The sequence below is a fragment of the Empidonax traillii genome, unplaced genomic scaffold (genome assembly GCF_003031625.1).
Source record: "Empidonax traillii isolate 1590-97213 ecotype Southwest subspecies unplaced genomic scaffold, ASM303162v1 scaffold161:size1573837, whole genome shotgun sequence".
NCBI classification, from domain to species: domain Eukaryota; kingdom Metazoa; phylum Chordata; class Aves; order Passeriformes; family Tyrannidae; genus Empidonax; species Empidonax traillii.
This window is the reverse complement of record NW_020955354.1, coordinates 579,586-606,195: the sequence shown is the minus strand read 5'-3', so window position 1 is coordinate 606,195 and position 26,610 is coordinate 579,586. Positions and strand designations below refer to the sequence as shown.

Genomic DNA, 26,610 nt, shown 5'->3' with positions numbered 1-26,610 from the left:
ATCATTACCCAGGAATCTGTGTAGGTATTGGGATGACAGGCCAGCTAAATGAACCCATCCCTCCCTCAGTATTTTCTAGCACCTTTGATTGCAGGTTATACAGACAAATGTGCTTTCTGTAGCCTGTGTGATTTCTACAGCTGATGCTGCAGGCCATGCCTGCACTGTTCCTAATGAAAGGGGAATATAAATCTCTCCATCAATGACAACTTTCATTCCCTTTGGAGGATGCTAAACCTTCCCTGCTTATGAGTAACCTCTGTCTAGCTTCTAAGGAAGCTCCAGAATGCTTTAACTCTAAACCCCACCAGGTTGTAGCAAATCCTGAGTGGATTCAAAGTGCTTCCTGAGGAAGCCACATTCTTCCCAGGTACCAAGACTTTAGCTCACGCTCCTGAATGAACCTGGGAGAGAATGAGGGTTAAGGAGTCAATCTGAGTTGGTCTTGTGAGTGTTCAGAGATGAGATCTTGAGATGGGATTCAAAACAGTGCAGCTTCCTTAAGCCTGGAAGATGGAAAGTTCTTCTGTTTTGTGCTGTGGTGTGGAAGGAGGGGTGAGCGGTCACTGAAGAAAGTCTGGTGCTTGAAAGACTGATTGTAATCAGGTGCTTGTACTGTGATAATGCCACACTGCTGGCATGCCTAATGCTAAGGTGGTCCTGGAATCCTGGTTGTCCTAAGGAGGTGAGCTCAGAGACAGCACAGGGGTCTGCAATGAGCTTCAGCAGCCTGGACACAGCTTTTTTGTCGCTATTTTCTGCAAACAGTTGTGAAACAACCCCTTTTATCCATAAGCATAGAAAGATAAGTGGTTTCAGCTAAAACCAGCTGGAGTTAGGCATGGGAAATCACACTGCATCAGACATCAGGAGGGAGGGAATAAGGCAATCCGAGGGAAACTAAATGCTAGATGGATCTCTATAGGATGTTTGCTCTTATTTCTGAGTCCCTGGGCATGACATATTCTGTTTCAATTCCAGTAGCAAGCAGTAAGGTCAGAAAAGATGTGACTGAGATCTCTGTCTCATCCTGCCTGGTCATTGCCATTTTGACAGTGAAGTTTCTTCAGGGAAACTTCCATCCTTTTAATCAAATGCAATATACATCCAAATCCAGCCTTCCTCTTAATTAGCTCTATTGAGAAGAGATCAGGTGGAGAAAACCCATGCTCCTCTGGCATCTAAAGTAATCTGGGCTGAAACAGGAAAGGTTCCAGCAGCCTCAGCTGCTAACCTACCTACGGATTGAGATCTGATCCAAACAGTGTCACTTACAAGCAGTTGGCTCTGACACTCGTGCTAATCAGAGTATTTTCTGTCTTGAGATGCACTAGACTGGTACATCTTTTGAAGTGCTCCAGTGAGTGTCTCTGTTGTGACCAGGTTCTCAGAGGTGTTTTGTCCTTAAGTCCCTTTAAAATCAGTCTTTCAGTGGCACAGGAGTGGTGACTGGACATTACTCCTACAGAATATTGATAAAGAGTCCATGGGGATGTGCTGGCTAAAAGACTTCTATTCTTGAGAGTGTGGATGGGATCTTGCAGCAAGGATGGGTTATCCAAGAGTAATAGAGCCAGAGGGGTGATTATACCAACAGTTGCTTTTCCTTCCTAATAATAGAGGAACCAAGGATGAAGAACTGGGAGGTGTGAGAGTAACACTCCTTTTTACAATGGTGATTTGAATAGGTGAAACAGCAACTTTTCTCCTTAAGTAGCCTGCTCGTTTTAGAGCCGTTACGTGATTATAGAAGAATGAGGAGCTGGAGACTTCAAATAGGTGAGCAGCAGAAGAAAGTGCCCAAATGGCAAACATCTGTCTTTCTGTCTATCTCTGCCTGTCTGTGCTTGAAATCTTGATAGCTGGGCTCAGGGAAGAATATTTAACTCGGCAGCTAACAAAGTACAAATATTCCTCACAGCACTCCTTTTGAGACAACACTTATTGTCCCAAACCACAAATACTGGAGTTACAGTAGAGAAATCAAAATGATTTAGCAAGTTGAATTAGTGTCTGACCTGGGACCAGGGTCTTGGCTTTTCAAACTCATTTTTGGCTCTCTAGTCACCTAGGATTATAAAGAATAAAATATGAAGGAATACCTGCAACAACATGCAGTTTCACTGATCGTTTCCACAGCAATAGTGCCCTACAGCTCATGAACATTAAAAAAGAAAAAAAAAAAAGAAAAGAAAGCCAAAGCAGAATTTTTATGTCTGTGTAATCACAGCAGCGTTCACTTTCGCTGCCCGAGTACCTGCCCAGCTGACAGCCGAGCGCACTCCGAGCCCCCGCGGCTGCTCCTCGCAGGGGAGACATGGCAGCGGTGCCGCCCGGGGATGCACAGCGACAGGGCTGCGGAGCGCACAGCGGTAGGGAATAAAAAACCCCCTACCGGCCCCCGCTGAGGTGTCCGTGCCCGCACCTGTGCCCGGCCCGCCCCGCCCGAGCGGCCGCGCCCCGCGGAGGGGCTGCCCCGGCGGCGGGGGCGCCGCGGCCGGGCCGGCCTGGCTCGGCTCAGGAAGTGCCGGCAGGGGAGCGGCGGGGGCGGCCGCCGGGGGCCGGGCCGGGCTGTCAGCGCGGCGAGGGGCAGCGGCGGCGGGGGGAGCGGAGCGGAGCAGGTCGGAACAATAGCGGGCGGAGGGGAGGGGGCCGGCGGCGGCGGGGCTCGGCACCCGCACCCCGCCCCGGCCGCGCCGCCCAGCGCAGCCCAGCGCAGCCCGGGGGCAGCGAAGCCCAGCCCCGGGGCAGCCGCCCCGCAGGCACCGCGGAAGGGATGATCCGGGCGGCGCTCGGCTGGGCTCGCTGCTGAACGCGCCTCCATCCCTCCCTCCCTCCTCTTCTCCCTCCCTCTTTTTCTCTCTCTCGGCTCTCCTCCTCCCTAACTCACTGGATATTACCAGCCGCCGGGATCGCTGCCGCCTCTCCCCCAGCCATGAATCCCGCCGAAGGGGCGGCGGAGGAAGGCGCTGTCCCTGACTCCGAGGTGGATGCTTTCTTCCGAACAGGTAGGGGAGCTGCGGGGAAGGGGCCGGAGCAACACCGGGCCCTGCCTCCGCCGCGGGATGCGAGGCTGGCGGCTGCGGCGCGGTTACCGCCGGCAGCGGAGCCGCGGGGAGGGAAGAGGAGAGGAGGGGATGGAGGGGGTCCCCGCCTGCCTCCTCGCTTTGTCCGCTTCAGCCCCTCGTGCGTCCGTGCCCCGGTCGCCTCTCCCGCCCCCGGGAGGATGCTGCCGCGGGGCTGTGCTCCCACCGCTTCGGGAGAGGACCGGCCGGGCCCCCGCTTCAGGCAGGCACAAAAGCCCCGCGGGGATGCTCGGGGAGATCTGCCGCGTTGTCACCCCCCGCGGGAGGCAGCGCCAGCTGGGCCCCGCCGGGCCCCCTCCCCGGGCGGCGGCACCACCCGGGTACCGGCCGGTGTTTGCGAGCGGAGCTGGCTGCCTGCCCTGCCCACCCCGCTCCAGCCGGGCGGAGCACCGGGCGCTGTCCCTGCCACCCTCGGGTGGGCAGGGAGGGCAGAGACGCCCCGGGCAGCGCTCGCCTGGAGCCCCGCTGCCGGCCGGGGTTGCTGACCCCGCGGGGACCGGTTCGCGAAGTATCTCAGGGCTGGGTGAGAGTCCTGTGTTTCACTCTCCCGTTTCAGAGGATGCTGAAGTGTAGCCAAGTGTAGCTGGGCTACGGCAGAGAGTGGTGTTGCTAGTGAAGCAGTGGTTAATTACATTCTATGGGCAGTAGGTGCATGCTGGGGTCCCCACTGCATCACCCGTTTGTGAGGTGGTATTTGTGTAGGAACCGTCAGCACCGTTTCAGCATCTCAAGTGAAGCAACTTGTGGTTTGCATGACACACCCCCTCTTCTCTCCCTCCCCCTACCCCCCCCATCAAAATCTTAAGAAAGTATTATAATCTTCTTGGTAGATTTTTAATTTTAAATTGTAAAGGATTAAATGCTTGTTTCATAAGGGGATTGACCCTTGTGGGCTTGGACTGACACTTATTGCCACAGCTGTTTGTCAAGACTCTGCTTTTCAGCTGTTTCCCTCCTTCTACCTGCTCATTAGCTACACACAGTGCTTTGAGCTCCAGTTACCAAAAAGCAATTATGTAATCACCAAAACTTTAAAGAAGTAAAATCCTGAAGGCTTGCAGCAGCTCCCTGCTATGGTAGACTGCACCCCATTTATGTGAAAACCCTTTGATCTAGAGGATAAGTATAATAAGGTCTGGCTGTGTGTATCTTGTGATCCACAAGTCATTAAGCCACGGGATATTTGCCTGTTGATAGCCTACCTGGTTACAAGCTAATTTCCTAAGTCTCAACAATGACAGATTTGTTAGGGGGAAAAAAAGGAAAAATAATGCACCAATTTTCCTTTATAAAACCCCTTGTTTAGTAAGGTTCCCCTCCACCTTTTTGCTTTCTCTCCTTCTTCACCTCAAGCTGAATCATTTCTCTGCAACACTGCCCTCTCAACATAAGCACGTTAGCAGAATTGAATTTGGAGAGAGTCAAATCTATCTAGCTTATATGAAAAAAGTATTCCTAAATGAGGGCAAAACACAGGGAGATAAGTGTCTAGATATTTCTCCCAATCTGCCTCCTTCACCTGAAATTTCACCTGTAGATCCACAAATACGCTTGTCATCTGCATTGTACATTTAACCTGGAGATTCCAGAGATTCATCTAACACTTCTGCTTCTTGAGGAAACAAAATCACAGGAACCTGGGCTTGGAAGGGGTGCCTAGGCCATATCCTTGCACTGAGGCATGTATGCATAGGCCATCCCTGATGCTTGTCTCCTTTACCTTAAGTGTCATCAAAGAAGATGGCAAAATTCTTGTTTCTGCACCATTGTATACTATCTTGTGTCCAGAAAGATGATATGAAAAAAAGTGCCAAAGCTATTAGTAATTAATTTTGATTGTCACTTCAACATCGCCGAGAAATGGGGAAAGCACAAGCACAGGCATGACTTGTGTGAAAGGAGACTGTTGGTTCTCGGCATGGTTTGGGGCCCCTTCTCTTCTGGGGTTTGTGTGCTGCTGTTGTGCCTGTCTGAAGTCGGGTTAATGGATGGCTGAGAGAACAGCTCATGTGGGGCTCGGGAGAACAATTGTAGCCAGGACACAACCAACTCTCCCACACCTCTCAGGCTGGCAATAACAACCCTGTCCGAGTGGGGACTGTGAGACCTGCAGAGACCTGCATTGACTTAGCATTCTTTCCCCCTTGGTACTATCTTTTTCTTTAATTCCTTGTCCTGACATATATTCTGGGTTTGTAAAGCATAATCATTGTCTCAGATGCCCTTGTACATTCACATCAAATAAAAAATGAATCTGTGTGGTTTAAAGATTAGCTGCTCCAAAAGCACACGCATACACTAAACAGCCTAAGCTCTTCCCAAATTCACAGCTACCACATGGAAAAGCATGAACTCATTATTCTGGTGAAAAAAAACAAGGGGCCGAGTAACTAATATCTCTCTCAGAGGCTTTTAGCAAGCGGCTGGGCTTTGCACTGAGCCGGGAGGATCGATAGGCTGCTCCCTGGTACCGGCAGAGGAGGCTGATGCTGGGAGTGGCGCCGCACACAGAACAGCTCCCCCAGCAGCACCCAAACACTCGTGGTACCAGTCCCTTATCAGCGGCGACAACTGAGATAGCAGCTTTCTGAGCTGTACCTGGAAAGTCAAATTGAAAAAGTTAACACCAGGTAGTAAAGGAAGGTCTGTTCTGGTGCTTAGCACTGATGAGAACTAGGAATGACTTTAAGCAAAGGGTGGATTTAACACCTGTGTGGTTGATGCTGGCAGTCAGTTAAAACCTCTCTGGAGACAGGCAGGGCAGGGACTATTCTAATTTTCACCATCAGATATATGCAGAAGGAATTCAGGAATTCTCTTTTAGACAATCAATCTCATGTAATTGGGATAAAAATTAACAGGCAGAGGGACTTGAAGGGCAGAAATTACTATTGCAGTCTCCAGCTCTGATTTCTAGGATAACACTGGCTGCTGAATTGCAGCAGTAATTTCTGTGTGATGTCTGTCGCTTCTGTTTGAGCTTATGTTTCAGTAAGAAACCAAATCTATGCCTAGGTCTGCCTTATTAAGTTTCTTATGTCTATTTTGGTGACAGATAAAATATGAGCAAGTTCTCTGGAACTCTCAGTAGTCTATATTTAATGTGTACTGAGACTTCTATATTGCATGGAACAGAATCCAGATACTTATTGTTTCAAACATAAAGTAAGTCACTTTGTAAAGTGCACAAATAACAGATATCCCTTGGATACAGACACAGAGGGAAAGTTTCACTTCCTTCCTAAGCTGCAGTAATTTATGCAGTGTGTTTTAGAAACAGAGGTGAAATACATAAGGAAACCCTTTCCCAAAATTTTAAATATTTATAGAGGTCAGTGACAGAACAATTTAGCAAACTACCAATTACAAGCAAGGGTAATCATCAATATTTCTTATCCCTTCGCAGGTATAGTTTTATTTTCTAATTTATTTTTCTGGCACTTAACTATAGCATTGATTGTGTCTGATATGAAGATGCCAACTTTGTCATTGATACTTCCTGTGTGTGAGTCGAAAATTGATGTTGTTCCATCTCCTTTGAACGCAATGAATTATTCTGTTTGCTTTCTGCTTTTCAGCCGGTTATACTTCTAGCATTGTTCATTTGTGCATGAGTGACTGGCAGTTCTGCTATTAAATAACTTTAAAATGATTGGCAGTGGCCAGGCCGTTTGATCAATAGATGTGCTTGAGATGATGTCTGCAGAGAAGTGCTCCTCGAGGTTGATGGACTCGAGTGTCTCCTTGTAGAGCAGGTAAATTGATTCAGTCAAGTTGTCACTGGGGGTGAGGTGTTCGTGTGATGCCTGCCTTCCTCACCTTGAGACTTTTTAATTCACAAGGCCTGGTCTGGCAACATGTGCTGATAAAGGAGGCTCTGTTGCAGAAAAGACTGTCAGGTCTTTCCTACAGCTTGGAAAGCCCTTTTGTTCTTTGAGGTGATGCTGCTAATTAAAATCTGTACTGGTCTCTGGAGGCTTTGGCCTCTGACCCTGTCAGGAATATGAGTTTTGTTGTTTTCTTTCTTTATTGTCTAATGTGGGTGGGTTTTGTTTTGTTGTGTGATTGACATGGAGGAGGAGGACAGTTATCTCACTACATGTGGGGCCACAGATCCTCCCAAGCCTCTGTCACTGGATACCCCAGAGCATGTGGAAGGCTGTGTGGCTCTGCCCTGCTGTTGTCCCATCTCCTCCACCTCAGGACTCTGAGGCAGCTCTGCTAGTCTGGGCATTCACATGTAGACGTGGCAAAGGACAGATCGGTGGATCAAGGGATCTTGGTGAGATGGCTGTCCTCTTCCCCCTCTCACAAAGGAACAACCCTCCTAGTGCCTGTGCAGGCTATTTTGCCTGTGGCCTTAGATGGCCATGTGTGTCTTGGGATGATGAGTGGCATGGATAGAAATGAGCATCCAGCCTGGCCAGGCAGATACAACTGTTGCTGTTTCCTACCACCCACCTCCCATACTGTATTTTTTATCATGTCCCATAATCATAACCTGCTGGGGAAACATGAGGTTTTGAAAATGGGTTGGGTGGGTTTTCCTTGGTGTAATTTCCAAGCACACCCCCATGTTAAGGGCCTGTTGGGGAGTCCTCTGGCTGGACAGGTGCTCTGGGCCTCTTGAAGGTTGGGAATGAAGTATTCTGTTGTTTCAGCTGCTGTGACCTTGTGGTCTTTGGGAAGGTCGATTATGGATGTAGAGCAGCTTTATTGCTCCATGGTGACATGTACCGTACAGTACCCAGTGGTATTTTAAGTACTTCATAGTTACATCAAAGAAAATACTTATGGAGTATTAGGCCTTATAAACCCATAGTGCTGTGCCTTTTATGGCTGGAACTTAAAGTCATGAAACGACTTAGAGGTATTTGTGCTTTTGTTTGATTTGGACTCGTGTCCTGCTTTTAATATTTCTTTGGATAAACAACTCCCGTTTTATAGCCTTGCATGGCTCACGCACCCTGTGTTTAACTGAAGGGACTTTGCCACTTGGGGAATTTTGCCTAGAGAATCTGGCAGGAATAACAGTGAATATTACAATATACGTTTTGCAAAAAAAGCTGGATACGAAAAGAGAAGTTGACTACGATCGTCTGAAGGAGAACCTGAAAGTGTAAAGGGCTGTAAAAGAAAGAAGTCATAATATTTTGAATTATTTCTTTCCCACTCAGTTCTGGTGTGGATTGTGTTACTGTTGTACAGATCCAAAGAACTTCAGAGGAATTGTTTGGGAGTTTTCACAAATATAACTGAAAACAGAACCTGGCCCGGGCACTGCAATGGCAGTCGTAAATCTGGGTTTAAGTCAGTCACCTGCCTGATATGTGGACTGCAGTGTGTTGAAATGGGATTTAGAGCATTTTGTGCTAAGAATTGGGTAACATTTTAGCAAAATATGTAAGTTTTCATGTTATATTTCAGATTTGGTTCGGAATGAGTGCTGTGTTTGAATCCAGGGCAAACACTTTCCTCTGTTGTTAGTCATTGTGAAGGTCGGTAACCTATGTGATTACCGTGGTTTCATGCTAGTTTCAGTTGGTTTTCATTTATTTTATTTTTAACTATTCGGTGAAGGTTGAAAGTGGTATATTGAAACAATGTATGTTCAGGGCTGGAGATTGTAATATCATATAGAACATTTGTTGAAGTTTAAATAATTTCTGTTTCCTAATCAAGGGATTAGAAGAAAATTCTGTTTCTACTTTTAAATATAAACATAAATATTCATGTTGTTTGCTCATTTTCATTAACTAGTGCCTTGAATAAATTGTGGTTTGTTGGGGTTCTTTGTGTCTTACCAAAGTGTAGCTTTGTTACTAAAACCTAGGAGTGTTTTCTGTTTCTTTCAAATTACACAAGCTGAGAACATACAGGTACATAGGTCTAATTTGTTGCACTTCCACTTCAAGGCAACAAATTACCTTTAAAACTAAAAATGAAATTCCTTTTTTAGTAACCTTAATTATATGAACCAGCATTTCAGTTTCACTGATGGAACAAGTCTACCATAATTAGGCAGTCTGTAGTTTTTAGCGTAAGGTCACATCATGCTTTGCTGAGAATAATAAGAGGAAATGATCTTCAATTTAACATCTCAGTGACTGGCAGACCAGCTGCTCTGGTCATTTCTTTTATTGAAATGGCCTTGGGAAAAAGGGTGAATGTGCGTTGTTTGTAAGAGAAATTAAATTAACCTCGTTGCATAATTGGTACCCACATAGACATGGTGGAGTTTTCAGGTTTTTAAAATACATTTTGCGGATGGGGGTGGAGGAGGGGGGGTGAAGGGAGAGGTGTGATATATGAAATAAGCTGTGCTGAAGTTGCAGAATACATGCCTTACCCTTAAAATAATAATAATAAACCTTACAAGGGAAGATTTGACACCAAGATGTTGCTCTCTTCTGGGGACTGTTACCCTTTCTTTACCAGGTGAGTGCTTGGTGAAGCAGTAAAGGCAGTAGGTCGGCCATGCTCAGGTGCAACTGGGATAGAGAGGGTGGTAGTTGGCCCAGGCTGATTTATTACCCAAAATCAGAATATATACATGTACATCTCAAAAAGAGCTTTATATAGATTCACCCCGTAATATCGGTGCTGCTGGCACAGTTCCTGACTCCTGGAGCGTACCCTGGCACTCCCGCTGTTTTAATGGCAACTGGCAGCCTACTTTGGGAGCAGCATCGTCAGCTGGAAACAATAGTGTCTGATTCTTGTTTGTCAGGCGGGACAATGGCCCCGCTGATGGGCTGCGGTGGAGGGGAGCGGGCTGCCTTTGTATGGCAGTGCCGGCATGGCAGATGGCTAATTGGACATGATAAACCACGGGGGCAATGAGGGAGAAAAAGATCTGCGGGGATTATCGGCTTGTATCCCCCCACACTGGGGAAGAAATTTATTTTAAAGATGTTATCAACTTTAGCGCTGTGCCATGAATATATCGTTCGGTAACGAAGGAGGAGGACACCCTATCTAAAGTCTTTCCTTGCCTATGTGAAGTGCACTTTATTGTCCGGGAGGAAATCCCATTACTCTATGGGAAGATAGGCAAACATGTGGCCCCCAGAGATGCTGGCATGGCACTTAGGAAAATTAGCAGTGCATATTTTTCACCAGTCTTGTAAGTGAATGTCAAACTGTTGTGCCAAACAGCATCTAAGCTGAAAACAAAGAGCTTTGCCCGCTGTGTTCTTTAGGAGTGGAAAGTTATGATCTACCATAGCCTGTCTTGATATTAAGAGATGTCCCTCAGTGCTGGGGCACTGAAAAGTTAAGCTTATTAACAAAGATGGAATTTCTTTATTTAAATGCATTTTATTAGTCTTAATAGAGTATTCACTATGAAGCCCAAACCTGACACCCCTGCACAAACAACTTTTGCTTATTTAAAACAGCTTAGTGAAAAATGGAATTAAAGCCTCAAGGTTAAGTCCACAAAAATGATCAGAGGGGTTGGAAATGGATTCTGTGAGGAAAGGCTGAGAGAGCTGGGATTCTTCAGCCTGGAGAAGAGAAAGTTCCAGGGAGACCCTCTCACGGCTTTTCAATATTTAAAGTGGGCTTGTAAAAAACAGAGTAGGGCCTGTTGTGATAAAACAAGAGGTGATGATTTTAACCTAAAAGAGAGTAGATTCAGACTAGAGATAAGGAAGAAATTTTTTACGATTAGGGTAGTGAGAACACCAGCACAGATGGCTCAAAAAGGTGACAGATGCCTCCACTTCTGTAAACATTCAAGACCAGGCTGGACAGGGCTCTGAATAACTTGATCTCGTGGAAGATGTCCCTGCTTGTGGCAGGGACCTTTAAAGGCCCCTTCCAATCCAAACTATTCTGTGGTTCCAAAGTATCCCAGGTAGTTTTGCTATGAGATGTGTAGGCTTAGCTGATGGCTTCAGTGGCTCCAAGCTGTGGGCTGTGAGTCCAAAGCTGTGTCACAGCCTGGTAGCAGAAATCAGAAGTTCATCCCACTGGATGCATTTTAATTCCTTTTTTGCTCCTTGCTACCCCTATTAGACAGCAGGAGACAGCACACCACAGCCTGGGGAATAACTGCACAGAGGAGGTATGAGGAGCAAGGCTGAAGGGGGGTGTCATGTGCATTGGTGTTTGCTGCAGTGAGCTGCAGCCATCACTGGCTTTAATTCCCTACTTTGTAGAATGGTATCAAGTGCCTACAATACTTTGCTATTTTAGTGTCTCTCATAATAATAATGTTATGGCATATAACAGATACGTTTAAATTGTAGTAAAAATAAATCTGCAAGAGGTTTAAAAATAATAGCTAGCAAGAAATATGCAGTTCTCTATGGAAGCAGATTTACTTTCTGTGGCAATATCTGGACTGTGTTTCTCTTCCACTGTTTACTACTGTCTTTTCCCACGGGACAAGTATAGTGGAAACTCCAGATGAAAACTTTCAGTGGGTTGCCTTTGGTTTCACAGGCCTTTCAAGTGCTTTACCTGTCAGTCTGAGTAGCTTTTGAAGCTATAGGTGCTGGAGACTATTCAAAGTATTGTGAGTGAATGCAAATAAAACTTTCAGTTGGGCTGTCTTCTTATTGGGTCTGTGATACTGTCATGTTATGATAGTTCTTTACCAGGGTTTATTATTTGTGTTATTGTGTCAGTCACTGATGAGTTCTTTCTGAAGCAGATACCCTGTGAACACTGAACAAAAAGATGGTCCTTGCCATTGAGTGCTTATGATAAAAGCTCTCAAGTGGGTTGTGAATTTCTTTAACCAAAGACTCATATTTTGCTTTGCTTTGTTTTTAAACATATCGGAAGGACAAGCCAGAGGAGTTACAGAGTCTAACACTGGGTGTGGAGCAGAGGGAATGGCTGAGAATAAGGAGCAAGCAGAAAAATAGGGAAGAAATAAGAAACCTGTAGGGAAACCATGGAAGAGTGCCACAAAGTTACCTCACAGAGCACTGCAGAACTGGAGGGCACTTGGCTGAGAAAGGGATCACAGTCTGCATCCTCTGTGGAAGGGAAGCAGGTGATGTCAGTGTGAGGAAGGTCAGAAGCCAGAGGAAATCACAGAAATGAGACAATAAGAGGTTTGATTAGAGTTGTAGCTTTTGGGATGGAAAGCCAAAACTAGGGATTTTTTTTTAGAGAAAAAAATTGAAAGACTGTCTGGGTACACAGTGAAAGGAGGGAACAGGCAAACCCTGCGCACGTACCGTGATTAGGCTGGGGAAAACAGCCGTAGGAGGTACTGCAAAGCACTGGAAAAATAACCAGGTTTTCTCTTCTAGGAGATGTCCCATACTATTGAAGACCGTTATTATCATGCTGCAGTCTTTTAATAGTGATGCAGCAAATGCCTGTCTTGCTTTGATGCTGCAAAGAGGAGGCATTTCCGTATGAAGCAGCGACACAGAGCCAGAATTCTTGGGTGTTCTGTTTCACATTTAATGCCTCTTGTTCACAGAAATATGTCATGAAGAGCCAGTCTCCTTGGATCTGACTGCCACTCTGTTCACAGCAATTTAACTTTCCTGCTCTGCTTTTCTGTGCTGAGGCTGAGAGTTCAGGAGTGATGTTAATTGAGTCAGTCTGAAGCATTCAGATAAATTTATTCCAAAGGAGCAAGTCAGGCCTACCGGGTAAATAGTAATGATCTGGTGAGTTTGGGGGACTCAGATCTATGGTGTGCGAATCTCCAGTTAAGAGCTTGCTCCTATTCAACTCAGTCCTGCTCAAAAGTTAGCTGGGGTGTTAAATAGGTCAGCTATCTCTTACAGGTGCCTGTTAGTCTGTAATCTGTCTGATGCTTCAGGTTATTTATCAAATCCCTAATGAGATGGTCTTGAACTATTTGAGGCCAGGAGAAAGTTGTTAACACTGTCTCTGCTGCTAAAACTGAGCAGAGGGGAAACCCTGTTGTGGTTGGATGAGTTTAGGCCTGTTGGAACTGATTCATGTGGTAATGGGAGTCTGTAAAAATGTAAACCCATGTAATAGGAAAAGTGTGTGTGTGGGTTTTGTTTATTTGTTTTGTTTTTGTTTATTTGTTTTGGTTTTTCGTTCGTTTGTTTGTTTTAAAGCTGATTGTCTTCCTCACTGAGCTCTGCAGTAAGGTGTAACTGGCAGCTCAGACCTGGCTGCTGTGATTGGGATCAATTCCAGTATTTTTCCAGCTTCAACTCCATCAGTCTGGGAGCCTTATGATGCTCGTTTGCAATAGCCCAAAACCAATGAGTTGTAGCTTCTTATTTGGGTAGTCAAGGGACAAGTTTCTGCAGCATCCACCTCCAAAATCAGGAAGTGCTCAAGGTGTGCAGAATGAACAATTATTTCTTTGCTTGGCTCAGCTGTCCTCAGCTCTCCTTGGTATGCAGCAGAAATGGAGATAACAGGAATTAGTACAGCATTTCAGAACACTGTGTCACAGCCTTTGTGTAGAATAGGGAGGCTGTAGTAAGTGGTTTTCTTGAGTTTGTATGGACTTTGTGTTCTTGAAAAACCCATGTCCTGGTGGTGGAGCAAACCCTGATGAACTGCTGCATGGCTTTACCTACTGTTGGTAGGGCACAGGCCAGGAAAAGCACCCCAATCCTTTTCTACTGGAGGATTGTCAAAAGTCATGGCTGAAGTGACAAGTGAAATCAGAGAGATGTGCAAACACTTGGCTCTTCTTAAACCACTTGATATGGGTGCCTATAAATGGATGTAGGTGACCTACTTCAAACAGGTTGTACATCTTGGCCTTAGTCCTGGAAATGAGATTACCACACCTTGCCTATGTCCACACCAAGAAGTCAAATGGTCTTAAGATTTTTATTACATTGACCCTATTTTTAAATATACATAGGTCAGAACCACAGCTGGTATAAAAAATGGCCTGATGCCAGTGACAGCAGAGGAGCTACAGTAATTTACACAGGCAGAAATTTTGGCCTGTGTTCAGCTGACAGACTCGTGTGGGGATGGGGCCGAAGAAGACTAGTAGCAGAGCAAGGATATTTCCAATTTAATATGTTAAGACATCCAGACGATTTTGCTCATCACCGTGGTACCCAAATGCTGACAAAATAAGGCACTTGGGCTCTTGGGTCCGTTCTGCTCACTATTTGGTAAGGTCTCCTGTGCCTTTTTTTGTAAAGAGCATGCTGCTGTGAAAGTTAAATCTATTAAATGCTAAATGTAAGAGAGATTTAATGACATGCTATTAAAAAGTTCCACCTACCTAAGAATGCTTTGCTTTCCAGCCCAGGTTTGCTAATATATTCCATATTTCACAGAGATCTCTCCATGAAGAGAATGCTGTCAGGAGCCATTTACAGCTCGGATTCTGCTTTGTTGTCATTTACAAGTGCCAGATTCCCTGTTGCTGCGGAGCCAACCACTGTGCCAGGAAGTTCCTGCTGTGGATGTCTCTCATGGGCATGTTAGTTCCTTGGGGCAGGGGAAGGTACCCCCTGACTGGTTCCACACAGCCGAGTTTAATAGAGCTATAACCATAGTATATGATTTCCTTTTCTTGGTCTCATTTTCCCTCATACTTTTTCCTCCTGGAATATATCTAGCAAATTTAAAACCTATGTACTGCTATTCTGAACAGGGCCATTTGCTTAACATGGCACGATCCAGGGTAGAATGGCCTTCTGAAGAGACTGTCTGACTGCACACGCCACCTGCGGTTACCAGTGATGCTCCCCATGTAGCACAGGAACGAGGCAACTGCAAAGAGTTCTAATTAGCTGCTACTCCAAAGGGTAATTTTCACACTGACAAGAAACAGACAGTCATGTTGCATCTTCCTTTGGGAATACACAGACAAAGGAAAGTTTCCTCTTTGGAAGTTATCTTTAGAGACAGAAGCAGTGGGAGGTGTAGTACAGGCAGTGATCACCAGTCTGAGGACTGTAGAGGTTGGTGTGGGAGCTCCCTCACCCCTGCAAACGCCTGTGGCAGGTTGACCTTGGCTGGTACCCATCAAGCCACTCTATCACTCCACTCTTCAGCAGGCCTGGATGGAGAAAACAAGATGGGGGAAAAAACCCTTTAGGGATCAAGGTAAAGGCAGATTAATAAAGAAAAAGCAAAGGTTGCATGTGGGAGCAAAGGAAAATCAAATATTTTCATCTCTACTTCCCATCAGCAGGCAATGTACAGCCACTTCCTGGGAAGCAGGGCTTCAGTGTGCATAGCAGTTGCTCCAAAACACAGGCACCATAAATAACAAATGACCCCCCTTCTTCCTCCTTTCTCTTACCTTTTATTGCTGAGCAGACATCATATGGTATGGAATATTCCTTTGATTCATTTGGGTCAGCTGTCCTGGCTGAGTCCCTTCTCAAGATCTTGCCCACCTCCAGCCTACTGGTGAGGGAGGGAATGTTGGATAGACAGTGCTGAGCACTGCTCAGCAGTAGCCCAAATTCTGGTGTGTTATCAGCACCTTTCTAGTTACCAGTACAAAGCACAGCACCATGAGGGCTGCTGTGAGCCGGTGTGTGCCCTGGTGGCCGAGAAGGCCAGTGGAATCCTGGCTTGTATCAGCAATAGTGAGGCCAGCAGGACCAGGGCAGTGACCATCCCCCTGTGCTCGGCACTGGTGAGGCACCTCAAATCCTGTGTTCAGTTTTTGGCCCATAAGAACACTAATGGCATTGAGGTGCTGGGGCAAGTCCAGAGAAGGGCAACGGAGCTGGGGAAAGGTCTGGAGAACAAGTCTAATGAGGAGCAGCTGAGGGAGCTGGAGGTGTTTAGCCTAGAGAAAAGGAGCCTCAGAGAAGACATCACTCTCTACAGGTACCTGACAGGAGGTTGTAGCCAGGTGGGGGCTGGTGTTTTTCTGCCAGGATAAGAGTAAATGGCCTCAAGTTGCACCAGGGGAGGTTTAGATTAGATAGTAGGAAAAATTTCTTCACTGAAAGGGTTGGAACAGGCTGCCCAGGGAAGTGGAGGAGTCACCATCCCTGAAGGGATTAAAAGAAGTGTGACTATGACACTTGAGGACATGATTTTGTGGTGAGCGTGTTGGTGGTGCTAGATTGATGGTTGAAATTTATGATCTTAGAGGTTTTTTCAAAACTTCACAAGACTATGATTCTATGGGGAAAGTTAACTCCATCTCAACCAGATCCAATTCTATTGCCCCTCCATTGCTCCTTAGTCCAGACTATAGCCCTTACTTTTTACTGGCTTCAGATTCCCAGCAAAGTCTTCTTTTGGCTCATGTATACCTGGAAGATAAAGAAGTAACAAACCCATTTCCTGGCTCTGTTTTCTAGATGTCCCCAACCTGAATAGGCCTCCAGCTTGTACTGAATGAGAAAGTGCTATAGAGGGAGTCTGTCCGTTCTTTTCCTCTTGTCCTGCTCCTGGGATGCACCATGACCTCTGTTTGCACATGGCGTGGTTTCATGTCAAATGGTCAAGACAGAAACTTTTTACAGATTAAACTGAAAATCTTGAAACTAATAGGAGAGTATGGAAGGCACACTAAGGGTGCCTAACTGGCAGGTGTGCAAAGAGCACAGGCAAACAAAGCAGGACTATGAGCTCTTTTATTTTTTTAAATTTTTTTTTCTCTTTTTTTTAATCTAAACTGTAGCTACGTTAACAGCTGCAGCTAATGACTTCTGAAGGGATCTCCTCTCCTGGCTTCCTTTCTGCACTTCCAGTCTGTGTATGTATTTTCCCTGAGAGCTGTTCCAGGAACTGCATTAAAACCTCCCTAGTCATTACTTTTGCCGTTGGTGTGTGAACACCCTGCAAACAGTGGCTCAGGCAGGAGCCTGAAGCAGTTCAGTTTCAGAGGAAACCAACTGTAGCAATCTATTTTTAAAAGGTTATTTTGATGAATTGGATTTTATGACCTGATTTGAACTGCTGTTGAGCACCCACGTGTTAGGCTGCTGTAGCCTGGACCCTCAGGAGTGTCACTGTGTGCTGTTTTCCCATTGGAATCCTCTTTGCTTTCTGTATCAGACAGTACCCAGTTATTCTCTCCATTCCCAATCCTGCTTGTCCTGTGTGTGGATAGTGGAAAATTGCAGATCTTTGGCTGAGGAAAGTAAAACTATAACTTGTTACACTGTAGTTTCTTGGCTGTCCTGTTTCTCTTCAAGGAGTGGGTGTCTGGAGTTGGAGCTGTCACCTTTTATGAAACACTTTTACATTTATTTTTACTATCTTAAAAAAAAAAAAATTAAAAATCCTTCATGACCAAAGAGTTTGTGCAAGAGTTTACATAAGATTTATCCTTAACTTTGCTATAGGGTTACAGATATAGGTACTGTATTAAGACCTTAAAACACCAAACATGCAAACCATTCAACTACAGAAAAAGAAACTTGAACAACTTTGATCCAGAAAACCTCAAGCAGTCGCAGCATCAGTCCCTGATGCCTCTGGACATCAGGAATCTGGAAGAGGATCTGGACAGATCCTTGCACAGCTCTTACCATCAGTGGCATGGGAGCTTTACAGTGGGATTTTGGCGGGCAGCAGCCTGGGCTTGTACTTCCTTGTAGGAGGCATTCAGCATGTAGGAGTGAATATAAACCTTGTATTCAGTCTCTTGAAACTGTCTCAATATTTCTATTGTGTAATTCTAGACAATATTTTAATTGTGCTGAAGTAACTTGAGTTTATTCTCAATCCAGAAACAAATGGGAAAGCTGTAATGGATGGCTTTGGATTAGATATTGATGCCCAAGAAAGCTGTCTAAGTGACACACTTTTACACATGGATAAGTAAATGAATATGTTAATTTGGATGTTTAGGACTTGTCATGGGTGTTTTTGTCATTCTGAAGTCCTGCTGGGACTCTTCTGACAACTGGGATTTTTAGATAGAAAGCCTGCATGGATGAGTAGGTGCTGATGGCTCTGTTTTTGGCACCCATCCATTTGAACCCCTAAGAGTCACCTAGATATTAAAAATGCACTGTTTTTCAAGTTAAGACTTGAGGCTCATGGTTTTGAAGCTGTTGGTGCAACTAAGGCATTCTCTGAGCACTTTCTATAGAGAAAGGCTGCATTTCTACATCCTGGCCAGATTCCTCTTGGGATAATTATGTTCTCTTGCTTTTTTGCATTTCTACTCTGAGGTTATGCTTTGCAATGCTGGTGTGAGTGAGTAGTTGCTAAATTTGACTGTATGAATTGCAGCGCTTTAACATTGAGAGGTAATTTGTATCTGTGACTCTTCCATAGGGCTTCAGGGTGAAGATCATATTATTCTTAGCCCCTCTGCTGTTTTTGCATAACCTCCTTTCCTCTAGTCAAGGTAAAACAAACACTGTCCCTGGCAGCTCTGTGTCGGGAACAGCACATGCAGACACCGTGTCCAGGCACCCCATCCTTCCCGGCTGCTACCGAAGCCGTCCGGGAACACACGGGCTTCCCCTGCGTCACGCCCCAGCCTGCGTGCCTGGAGGAAACCTCCTTGGATCCTCTGCTCTTCCTGCCCAGCTGCGCGTGGCTCCAGCACGGCACAGCTCACTGTTCCAGACGGCAAAGTGCGCTGCCGTCTGCAGCGCGAGAGGAGCTGCAAAAAGGTTATTCCACCGTATTGTTATTGCTATTAAAGAAGTTTATAAATTGTTAAGCACCACGTGTCGGTCAGACAGAGCTTTCCTACTTATGCAACTTGATAAGGCTTGTGAGCGAACACCTGCTGTGTGCAAAGATAGGGGCAGGCAGGCTCTGGGTGTCTCCAGCATCCCAGAGTTGTGGGTGCTTTTTCTGGTGCTGACTGGAGCTGAGTTCCCAACATCTCAGCCCTTTTCTGCTTCTTCGTGTGTTGTGTTCATGGAGTTAAACAAAGGTGCAGCAGCTGCATTACAAGCTCTTGTGACAGGACCTCTTGAGCTTCTGCATCTGTAACTTTCCCTTGGATCCCGTAGGTAAAGCCTGGCATGCTTTATCTGACAGACAGGTTGAGACTTCTCACTCTTTACTTTCCTGATGTCAGTGCATTTAGGTGCAGCCAGAAATGTTCATCCTAAAGTTGTAGGTATCCCCAAGTTATATTTAAAAGCAACAATGTTGCAATAGAAATGCCTCAGAAGTAAGGCATTAAGCAGGCATAAAGCAAGGAGTGTTGCATCCCCGTGAGGTGAAAGACTTGTGCCTTTTTGCGGGGGAACCATAATTTGTATATGGGAATCCAGGCTTTTAATTTTATACACCTTTTCTGGTCTCTTCGAGGTGTGTGTCAGACCAGAAGGTTCCTCAATTATTTTTGTTCATCTTAAATATCAGTTATCTTCTTGCTGTGAAAACTGATCCATTGCAGAACAAGGATATTTTTTTTTGCCTTGGAGTAATCCTAAGAGAAAAGATTGCTGCTGTGAAAAGCAAAGCCCTCGGTCTTGTTATTCTGTGTTCCTCTTGTCATCATTAAAACTCCTTGTGTTAGACCGTGAGCAACCCCCATCATCACCGGCTTTCCCTGCTGCTGGAGCCTGCAGTGACACCGTAATCCTGCATTTGCCATCACAGTGTCTTCCCATACAGCGTGATTTTACAAATCTAATATTATGCTTTCTCTGTAGGAACAACAGTAACAACAAGCCAGACTGCAAACAGCGATGTTAGCAGAAGCAAACATCAGAGAGTGCTGGGCAAACAGCAAGCCAGTTTTCACATTGAAGTCTTGAGGTTGTAGATAGGTTTAGAGGATAATGTAAAATTCTGGAGATGAAGGTCCTACTTCTGCTGTGGCCTGCTGGATGACATTAAGCAGTTCGCATTGCTCAGTGCCTCAGTTTCCCTCTGAGAACTGGGTAATTGGGTGTGGATAAAAAGCCCTATAAAATAATAGCACTTAAAGCAGTGCATATAGCAGTTATTAGCTCAGAGAGCTGTCATCATCTCCACTCCATAAATGTGAGGAACTGAGGCAGAAAATGGTTTGCTAAGAGCTATTGATGTAGTTGGGGCAAGAGTCCTCATTAGACCCCTGGAGCTGCCTGGCCAGCCTGCAGGCTTCGTGCTGCTCATCACCCTCCTGCCCTGCCCCGAGTGCCCCAGCACGGGCTGGATGCACAGAACTTGGGTGTGTGGAGCAGAGTGAGGCTCATTCCTTTCTCAGTTCCTGCTGAGTGAATTGGAAAAGTAATAAACAAAATGGTTTTTATCTAGGAAAAATGTTCTAGAGCCCTCTGGTTTTAAAAAGCATTTGCTAATAGTGCAAGGTATATGGGACAGCATTGTCCTAATTAGTTTTCTGTCAAAATTAACAACCTTTGAGTTCAGGAGGAACAGATTTAGGCCAACACAGTGTCTTTGAAAAATTCACAGAACTTTTTGCCCTGTGGTTTTGAATCTGAGTTGAAGCTTCAACATCATGGAACATCCTCTGAGCAGAGCTTTACTCTTCATTTAAAATGTTCTCCCTCTTTAGAAGCCTGCTTCTTAGTGTAATTTGAATCTGTCTTATTTTAGGATATATATTTAGTATCCAGCTGATTTTTTTTCCCCTCTAAAGTTCTTGGATAGCGAGTCCACTAAGAAATCTCACCATTGCCAAACCAATTTAAGACATTTGGAACTTCAATTACCTGCTGAACTCTTAAAAAGTAATTTGGTAATGAAAGCAGTGAATGCATTCTGCAGTGTTTAAAGATTGCTTACAGAGATAAAATGGTTTTGGCTGCATGTCAGATAAATACTTTTATGATGAAGCATATGTGCAACTAATTTTTCTCCTTTTTTTGAATGAACCTGAAGAGCCTAATCCTCCAGAATATCCCCAAACAAAGTTTGGATTACTAGACCATTTGTTCTTAAATAAAGAGAAACATTTAGTATTTTACACCTAAGGAGCATCTTTCATCTCTGGATCTTGATGTATTTTACAAACCCAAATATATTCACTCTTAACCAAACTTCTGTGAAACATGAAAATATCATTTCCCATTTTAGAGCTGTATTAGCCAGCAGGACATGCTTGGACTCTCATGTCAGGCTGGTAGCAGAGGTTGTTGGGAGATGATATGGGATCGAATGCCTAGGTAAGAAACTTGACGAGCAGATTCTTGGAGTCTTGCTATTTTGACATCAACTTGAAGGTCACGAGCCTGATGCCTCTTGCAGCTGAACAAAAGAAATGTGCAAAACTGTTTGTCTCCCACTCCGAGTTGTGGATTAGATCTGCACGGGTCCCTTGGCGAGCTCTGGCCATGCCCAGGGAGCCAGACAAGGGCTCTGATGTGCATAACAGTGGCCAGTGTAGAGGAAGAGAAAGATCTCAACTGCCTTGCTACCATACAGGTAACACCTGGAGTTCTGCTTGTGGGAGAGAAGCTTCTCAGCTCCTCCAGTGGGCTTCCATCTTAAAAGTCACTTTTCTGGAGTTGGGTTGGCTGAAATAAATACACACTTAGCTCTGCTTTGAGAGGTGATCGAATTACTGTGGGATGCCTGTCTCTGTGTGTGGCTGTGAAGTATTAATAAGTCTATCCTAGTCACCCTAAAATGAAGAATTTAGTTGACAAATGAAGACCATTAGTACCAGAGTGGTGGGGTTTCTTTTTTTAATTGTGATAATGGAATCTGAAGCTGAGTGGTGTTTCCTGTGAATCATACCCTAACTTTTTACACTCCATGGTTCATCTGTGACACTGAATGCAGCCTCATTTGCCATTTTTTTTTTTTCCTGAACAGTATCTACAGCTGTGGCCAGATGTGCTATTTGGCTTGCAGCTGGGCTGTGTTCGAAGGCTTTGAACCCGAGCCAGGCTTAAAGTGTCTGGGCCCTGTCCCCACTGCTGCAGGGTTGGTATCTGCTGGCGTAGCTGCACGTGCACTCCTTCTCTAACCCAAATCAGTCAGAGTGATCTGGGTTAAAGAAAACCCTCCATACTTTTAAATAGTAAGCCAACCTGGATCATTTTGACACAACCGGGTTAGGGAGCGACTGCGCGCAGACACAGTGACAGATTGGAGGGGGCAGGAACGCAGCTCTGCCGAGCTGAGATGGGAGCTGGACCACAGGCCGAGTTCAATAAGCTGCCCTGACTGTTGTCCTCGACAATAGTCTTGTTCATAGGAAATCATGAAATTGTCTAAGGGCTAAAAATGCAGCTGATGTTTCCCAGGTTTGGCCTCTGATGACCAGTTTGCAGCCCGATGCCATCTATTGTAGATGTACGTGCCTGCTGAAGGGAACGTACTGGTAGTGGCTGGTTTTAACCCTACAGGCAATTTAGAGCAACTTCGAGGTTCTGCTAAACTGTGCTGAAGGGAAGCTTCTAGCCAGGCAGTATTTTCTGGATAACAGCAGTGTTTTTTGGATGTTTATGCACATGACTGACATGCGTGTAGTCTTGACATGAGAGGTGCTCTGTGGGTTTTCACAGCATTCTAAATGTGCTGATAAGGGGCAGATACAGCAAGGCTTTCTCCTGAAACTGAGTGAAAACATTAAAGATTTTAGTTCACAAGAGATAGTATGAAAATCTCTGTAACAGTCTTGGGCAAGTTTGTAAGTGTGTGTGTTTGACACTGGACTTGACAGTGATCTCATTGATTTCTGCTGGGCTCAGACTCAATTACTCTGGTTTAACATCTTTGCATGTGAGAGCAGGGTTAGGCCTGCTGAAAGTGTGGATACTTTTTCTTTCGCCTTAGGGAACCCGTTGGCTTTGGTTATGCAGGTCATGTCCACATTCTGTGACCTGTCTGCACAACAAGCCACCACTCTCTGTCACTTGGCATTAGATATTTCCAAGATATACTCAGCTATAAAAAAAGCATCTTTTCACCCCATCTTCCCTTCTCAGGAGACACGATCCCCTTGTTCCCATAGCACACACATGGGATGCTGTGGTCTAGCTCCTCACCAGGGCATCATGTTTTTGCCATCACAGGACCTGTCCTTTTTCAGTTTCTGGTGGAGGCAGCAAGAGGAGAATCCTGGTTTGGTGTGGAGGCTCGTTCAGGAGGTTGAGCATCCAAATAAACAAATGGAGGAAGCCCTGCTGCAGGCAGTGTGTGTGCATGGTGGGGAACAGAGCTGGCTGGGCCATTGGATGGGGAGCCCCCTAACACCGGGGCTCACATCACTGACTTCGGTAATGCCATCTGGTGAGTGTTGCAGGTGTGTTGATGATGACTTGTGACAGCTTCATGTCCTCTAGCCCTTAAGCTGATGACAACTGTAAAGAAAAGACTTTCCCTTGTTGGGAATTATTTCCAAATGCATTCACAACACAACGCAGTGTTTCCTCTGGCTGTCTTAGGTGAAGGCTTGACCTCTCCTTCTTTCGGGTCTCTTGACATTTATTTGTAACAAACAGACCTAGATGTTGCAGTATGTTTTTCTGGGTCATTGAATGCATTATATGCTTGTCCTTCAAAGAAGAAATACACTATCTTTCATCTCAGCCCATCAGCTTGTTTTTCTTGGTTTTATTTTTGTTGTAGTCTTTAAAACCCAGTCATTTTGTCAATAAGCATTATTCATACAGGGAGAAATAACTTGATTCATGCTGGAAGCACAATTCCTCGTGCACCCACTCACACAGGGCTATAGCCTGAGGCAACAGCCATGAGTCCAACCCAAAGGGCCAACTCCACTGCTGTGCAGTCTGGGGGTTATTTACACCTGAAGGAGAGGGATGTAAAATCCCATGGCTGTGCTCAGATTCCAGAGCTGTCCCAGAACACAGTCTGGCCTCAGGGAGTTGTATTTGGCAAATCTAAAATTTTTCCTGTGTCATGAGCATGTGCCCCCAGTCCAGGCTCTCCTGCTTGCTGTGTTATGTAGTTATATAGAGAAACAAATTTACATGCGGCCTACAGGCTTTCTTCAGCATTTTGGAAACCTCTGTGCATGATGGTTTATCTGCATGTCTGGAAACGAGGGTGATTGACACAAACACAGAGGAAAAGCTGCATCCCAGATGCTTTTGCTATGATTTGGTTGTGTTTTCTGGGAATACTTGGCATTTGTAGCACTCTGTCTGGTCCCCTTCAAATCATATACCTGCCTGGAGGCTAGAACTCTGTGAGCTCATGGCTTGAGCTGGAATTGGCTACCTTCAACCTTAAACACTACTTTTCTGCAACAACTGTCTTTTATTTGTAGAATTTCAGTCCAATTTCATGGTATGCAGGCTGTTTCACTTGCCATTTCCCATGCTTTTCCCACACTATCTCTGCATCCCAGTAGTGCAATGGTCTCCACATAATCTCATCCTGAAAATTTTGGTGGTAACAATAAAAATGTCCATATATATTGATGATTCCAGGACAAACATCTTCAGCTTTTGTTGAAAAAAGAAAATTGGGTAATTTGACATGTTTGGACAAAAAACACTAATAACTGAAACATTTGTTTGAAAACTTCCCAGAAAATTAGAATAGAAATCGTTAGCTCGTGAGTGCTGTATGTTCTCCAGCAAAAAGACGACATTTTCTCTGAGAACAAGGGACACTTTCTTTTTGTTACTTTGCTGAGTCAAAGCCATATTTCACAGTGAAGAGAAAGTTTTGCTGGAAACTCCGTGGTCAGCCCTGCTCCTCCAGTTCATTAGATCAATAAGAATCTCCTAAAAAGCGGTTTTGTTTGCATCACTGTGCATTTCCACGCTTTGATATTTTTGTTTAAAGTTTGTTTTGATAATATATTAACTAACAAACAAACAAGCAAGCCCACGACCTGCACGTGCCAGAGTTAATGGAGCTGTCGGCTCTGTTCGTGCCACAGTGATTGATGGGTGCTCTGATGGAGTGGCCTCTTCCCTCTCTTTCTGTCTTGTCTGCATGTAAATGTCTCCACTCACTGAATAATGATGCACTTTAACAGAGATTTGTCTTATTTTTGTTCCTGAGTGCTGGCAGGCCTGGGGTTATGTCTGTGTTTCTCTGAAGTTGGAATAGCTCAGCTGGAGGAATTTTACCTGGAGTTGAGCATGCCCTCGCATTACAGGAGCACCAACCAGTAAAACCAGTGGCTATGTAGTGTTTGAGTGAATCTACAGATTTGCTGCTGGGGAAGATGAAGTCCATATCTCAGAGCTTTTGGGACTGCGTGGATGTACATGGATGTGCCTGCCCTTTTGGTGTGGTTTCAGCTTGACAGAGGTTTGGGGGTATGAGGAGCACACTCCGGGCTGTTGGTCGGCTTCTTGCACAAGTTTGTGGGGGAAACTTCTGCAAACAGGGGGCAGACAGGGAGATCTACACCTGTGTCGTACTTGGGTCTGCTCCTGAGCCAACCTGTGAGGACTGGTGGGGACACAACCAGTGGATGTGACTCCCTTGTGGGTGCACCGGCTGAGTTAACCCTTACATGATGGAGGCACTTGATTTTATGCTTTATGTACAGGCATCTGAAGCTCATGTAAACCTTCAGAAGCAGTGTTTCTCTCTATGGACACGATTCCTTGTGGAAAGATGTCCATAAGGATGATTTATTTTGACCCATGAAATATCTCATATGTATGAATATCTCATATCTCAAATGCATGAATTGCCAGTATTTTGTAGAAACGTTTAAATCCAAGTAGTCCCAATAAATTTTAAATTTTTACATATTCTATTGATAGTCAGTTTAGAAAAAAGCTAAAAAAGTCACCACTTGGACTTGATGATCTTAAAGGTCTTTTCCAAGCTTAGCATTTCTGTGATTTTGTAATGCCTTTAAGAGCTTTTCCATGTCACAGAGATGGTCCAGAGCACTGTTCATTCACTTCTCTGTGGGATGAGGGCAGATGGGCTCCCTGATGCAAAACCCCTTCTGTTCATCCTGCTTGATATTCCTGTCTCTGATGTAGATATTTATGGTAGGGCCAGCTCAGCATATTAGTAAATTTCCAAGTCCTTGCTTACATCGTTAGTAAGAATAAATATTTTAAAAGACAAGGGCAATTTGGAGATCCTGAGTTAGGAGTAGCAACTTAAGCAGGAAAAGTCAATTGGTACTCTGAATAGCATGTACCAAGAGTAGAGATTTAGCAGTGTGGGAGGAACGGGGCTTCAGGGACCTCTGCCACCAATGCCTGTGGGATAGTTTCAAAGACTGCAAAAGGTCCTGAAGATATTTTGATCAACTCCTGCCTGTGTGATTACAATGCGTGAGGAGGGTGTATATAAGAAGTAAGAAAGGCAAGATTCCTGCTAACAAAACATAGTGAGTTCCCTGCATATTTTTATACTTTAAAAAAAAAAATTATATTTTGGGAGTCTGGTGGGTTAAAGAGGTCCCAGGGCTGCTGTCTGTGTAGGATACTTGGAAATCAGTAGACGTTGAGGGTAAGTAATTCTTTCAAGATTGCAATTCCCCTCTCCCTCCCTTATTCACTTCAAAGATAAGTCTTGAAATAAAAGAAAATCCTCTGTTCCTGTTGACAAATATTTCAGAATATACCATGAACATACAGTGTGTGTGGGGGAAAGCAGCAATTCACCCTGTAGCTGCAGTGAATTTTCTTGCTATTTGGAAGTCATAAAGTAGCACAGCTCTAGAAGGACAACAGAGGCTACAGTTTGCAAGCTCTGCTCCCTCCTGCTCTCTCGCAGTGTTTATCCACCAAACTGTGCA

General features: G+C 45.0%; 1 protein-coding gene across 2 annotated transcripts in view; it reads left to right on the top strand.

Annotated features, from left to right (window-relative positions):
* The first annotated feature begins 2,308 nt into the window (after positions 1 to 2,308).
* KALRN (kalirin RhoGEF kinase) overlaps positions 2,309 to 26,610 on the top strand; it is a 498,966-nt gene continuing 474,664 nt past the window's right edge. For both annotated transcript variants that reach the window (XM_027885121.1, XM_027885122.1), the window contains exons 1-2: positions 2,309 to 2,372; positions 2,904 to 3,008. In XM_027885121.1, the coding sequence (XP_027740922.1) occupies positions 2,318 to 2,372; positions 2,904 to 3,008 (160 nt within the window). In that variant the 5' untranslated portion in view covers positions 2,309 to 2,317. The remainder of the gene's footprint in view (positions 2,373 to 2,903; positions 3,009 to 26,610) is intronic.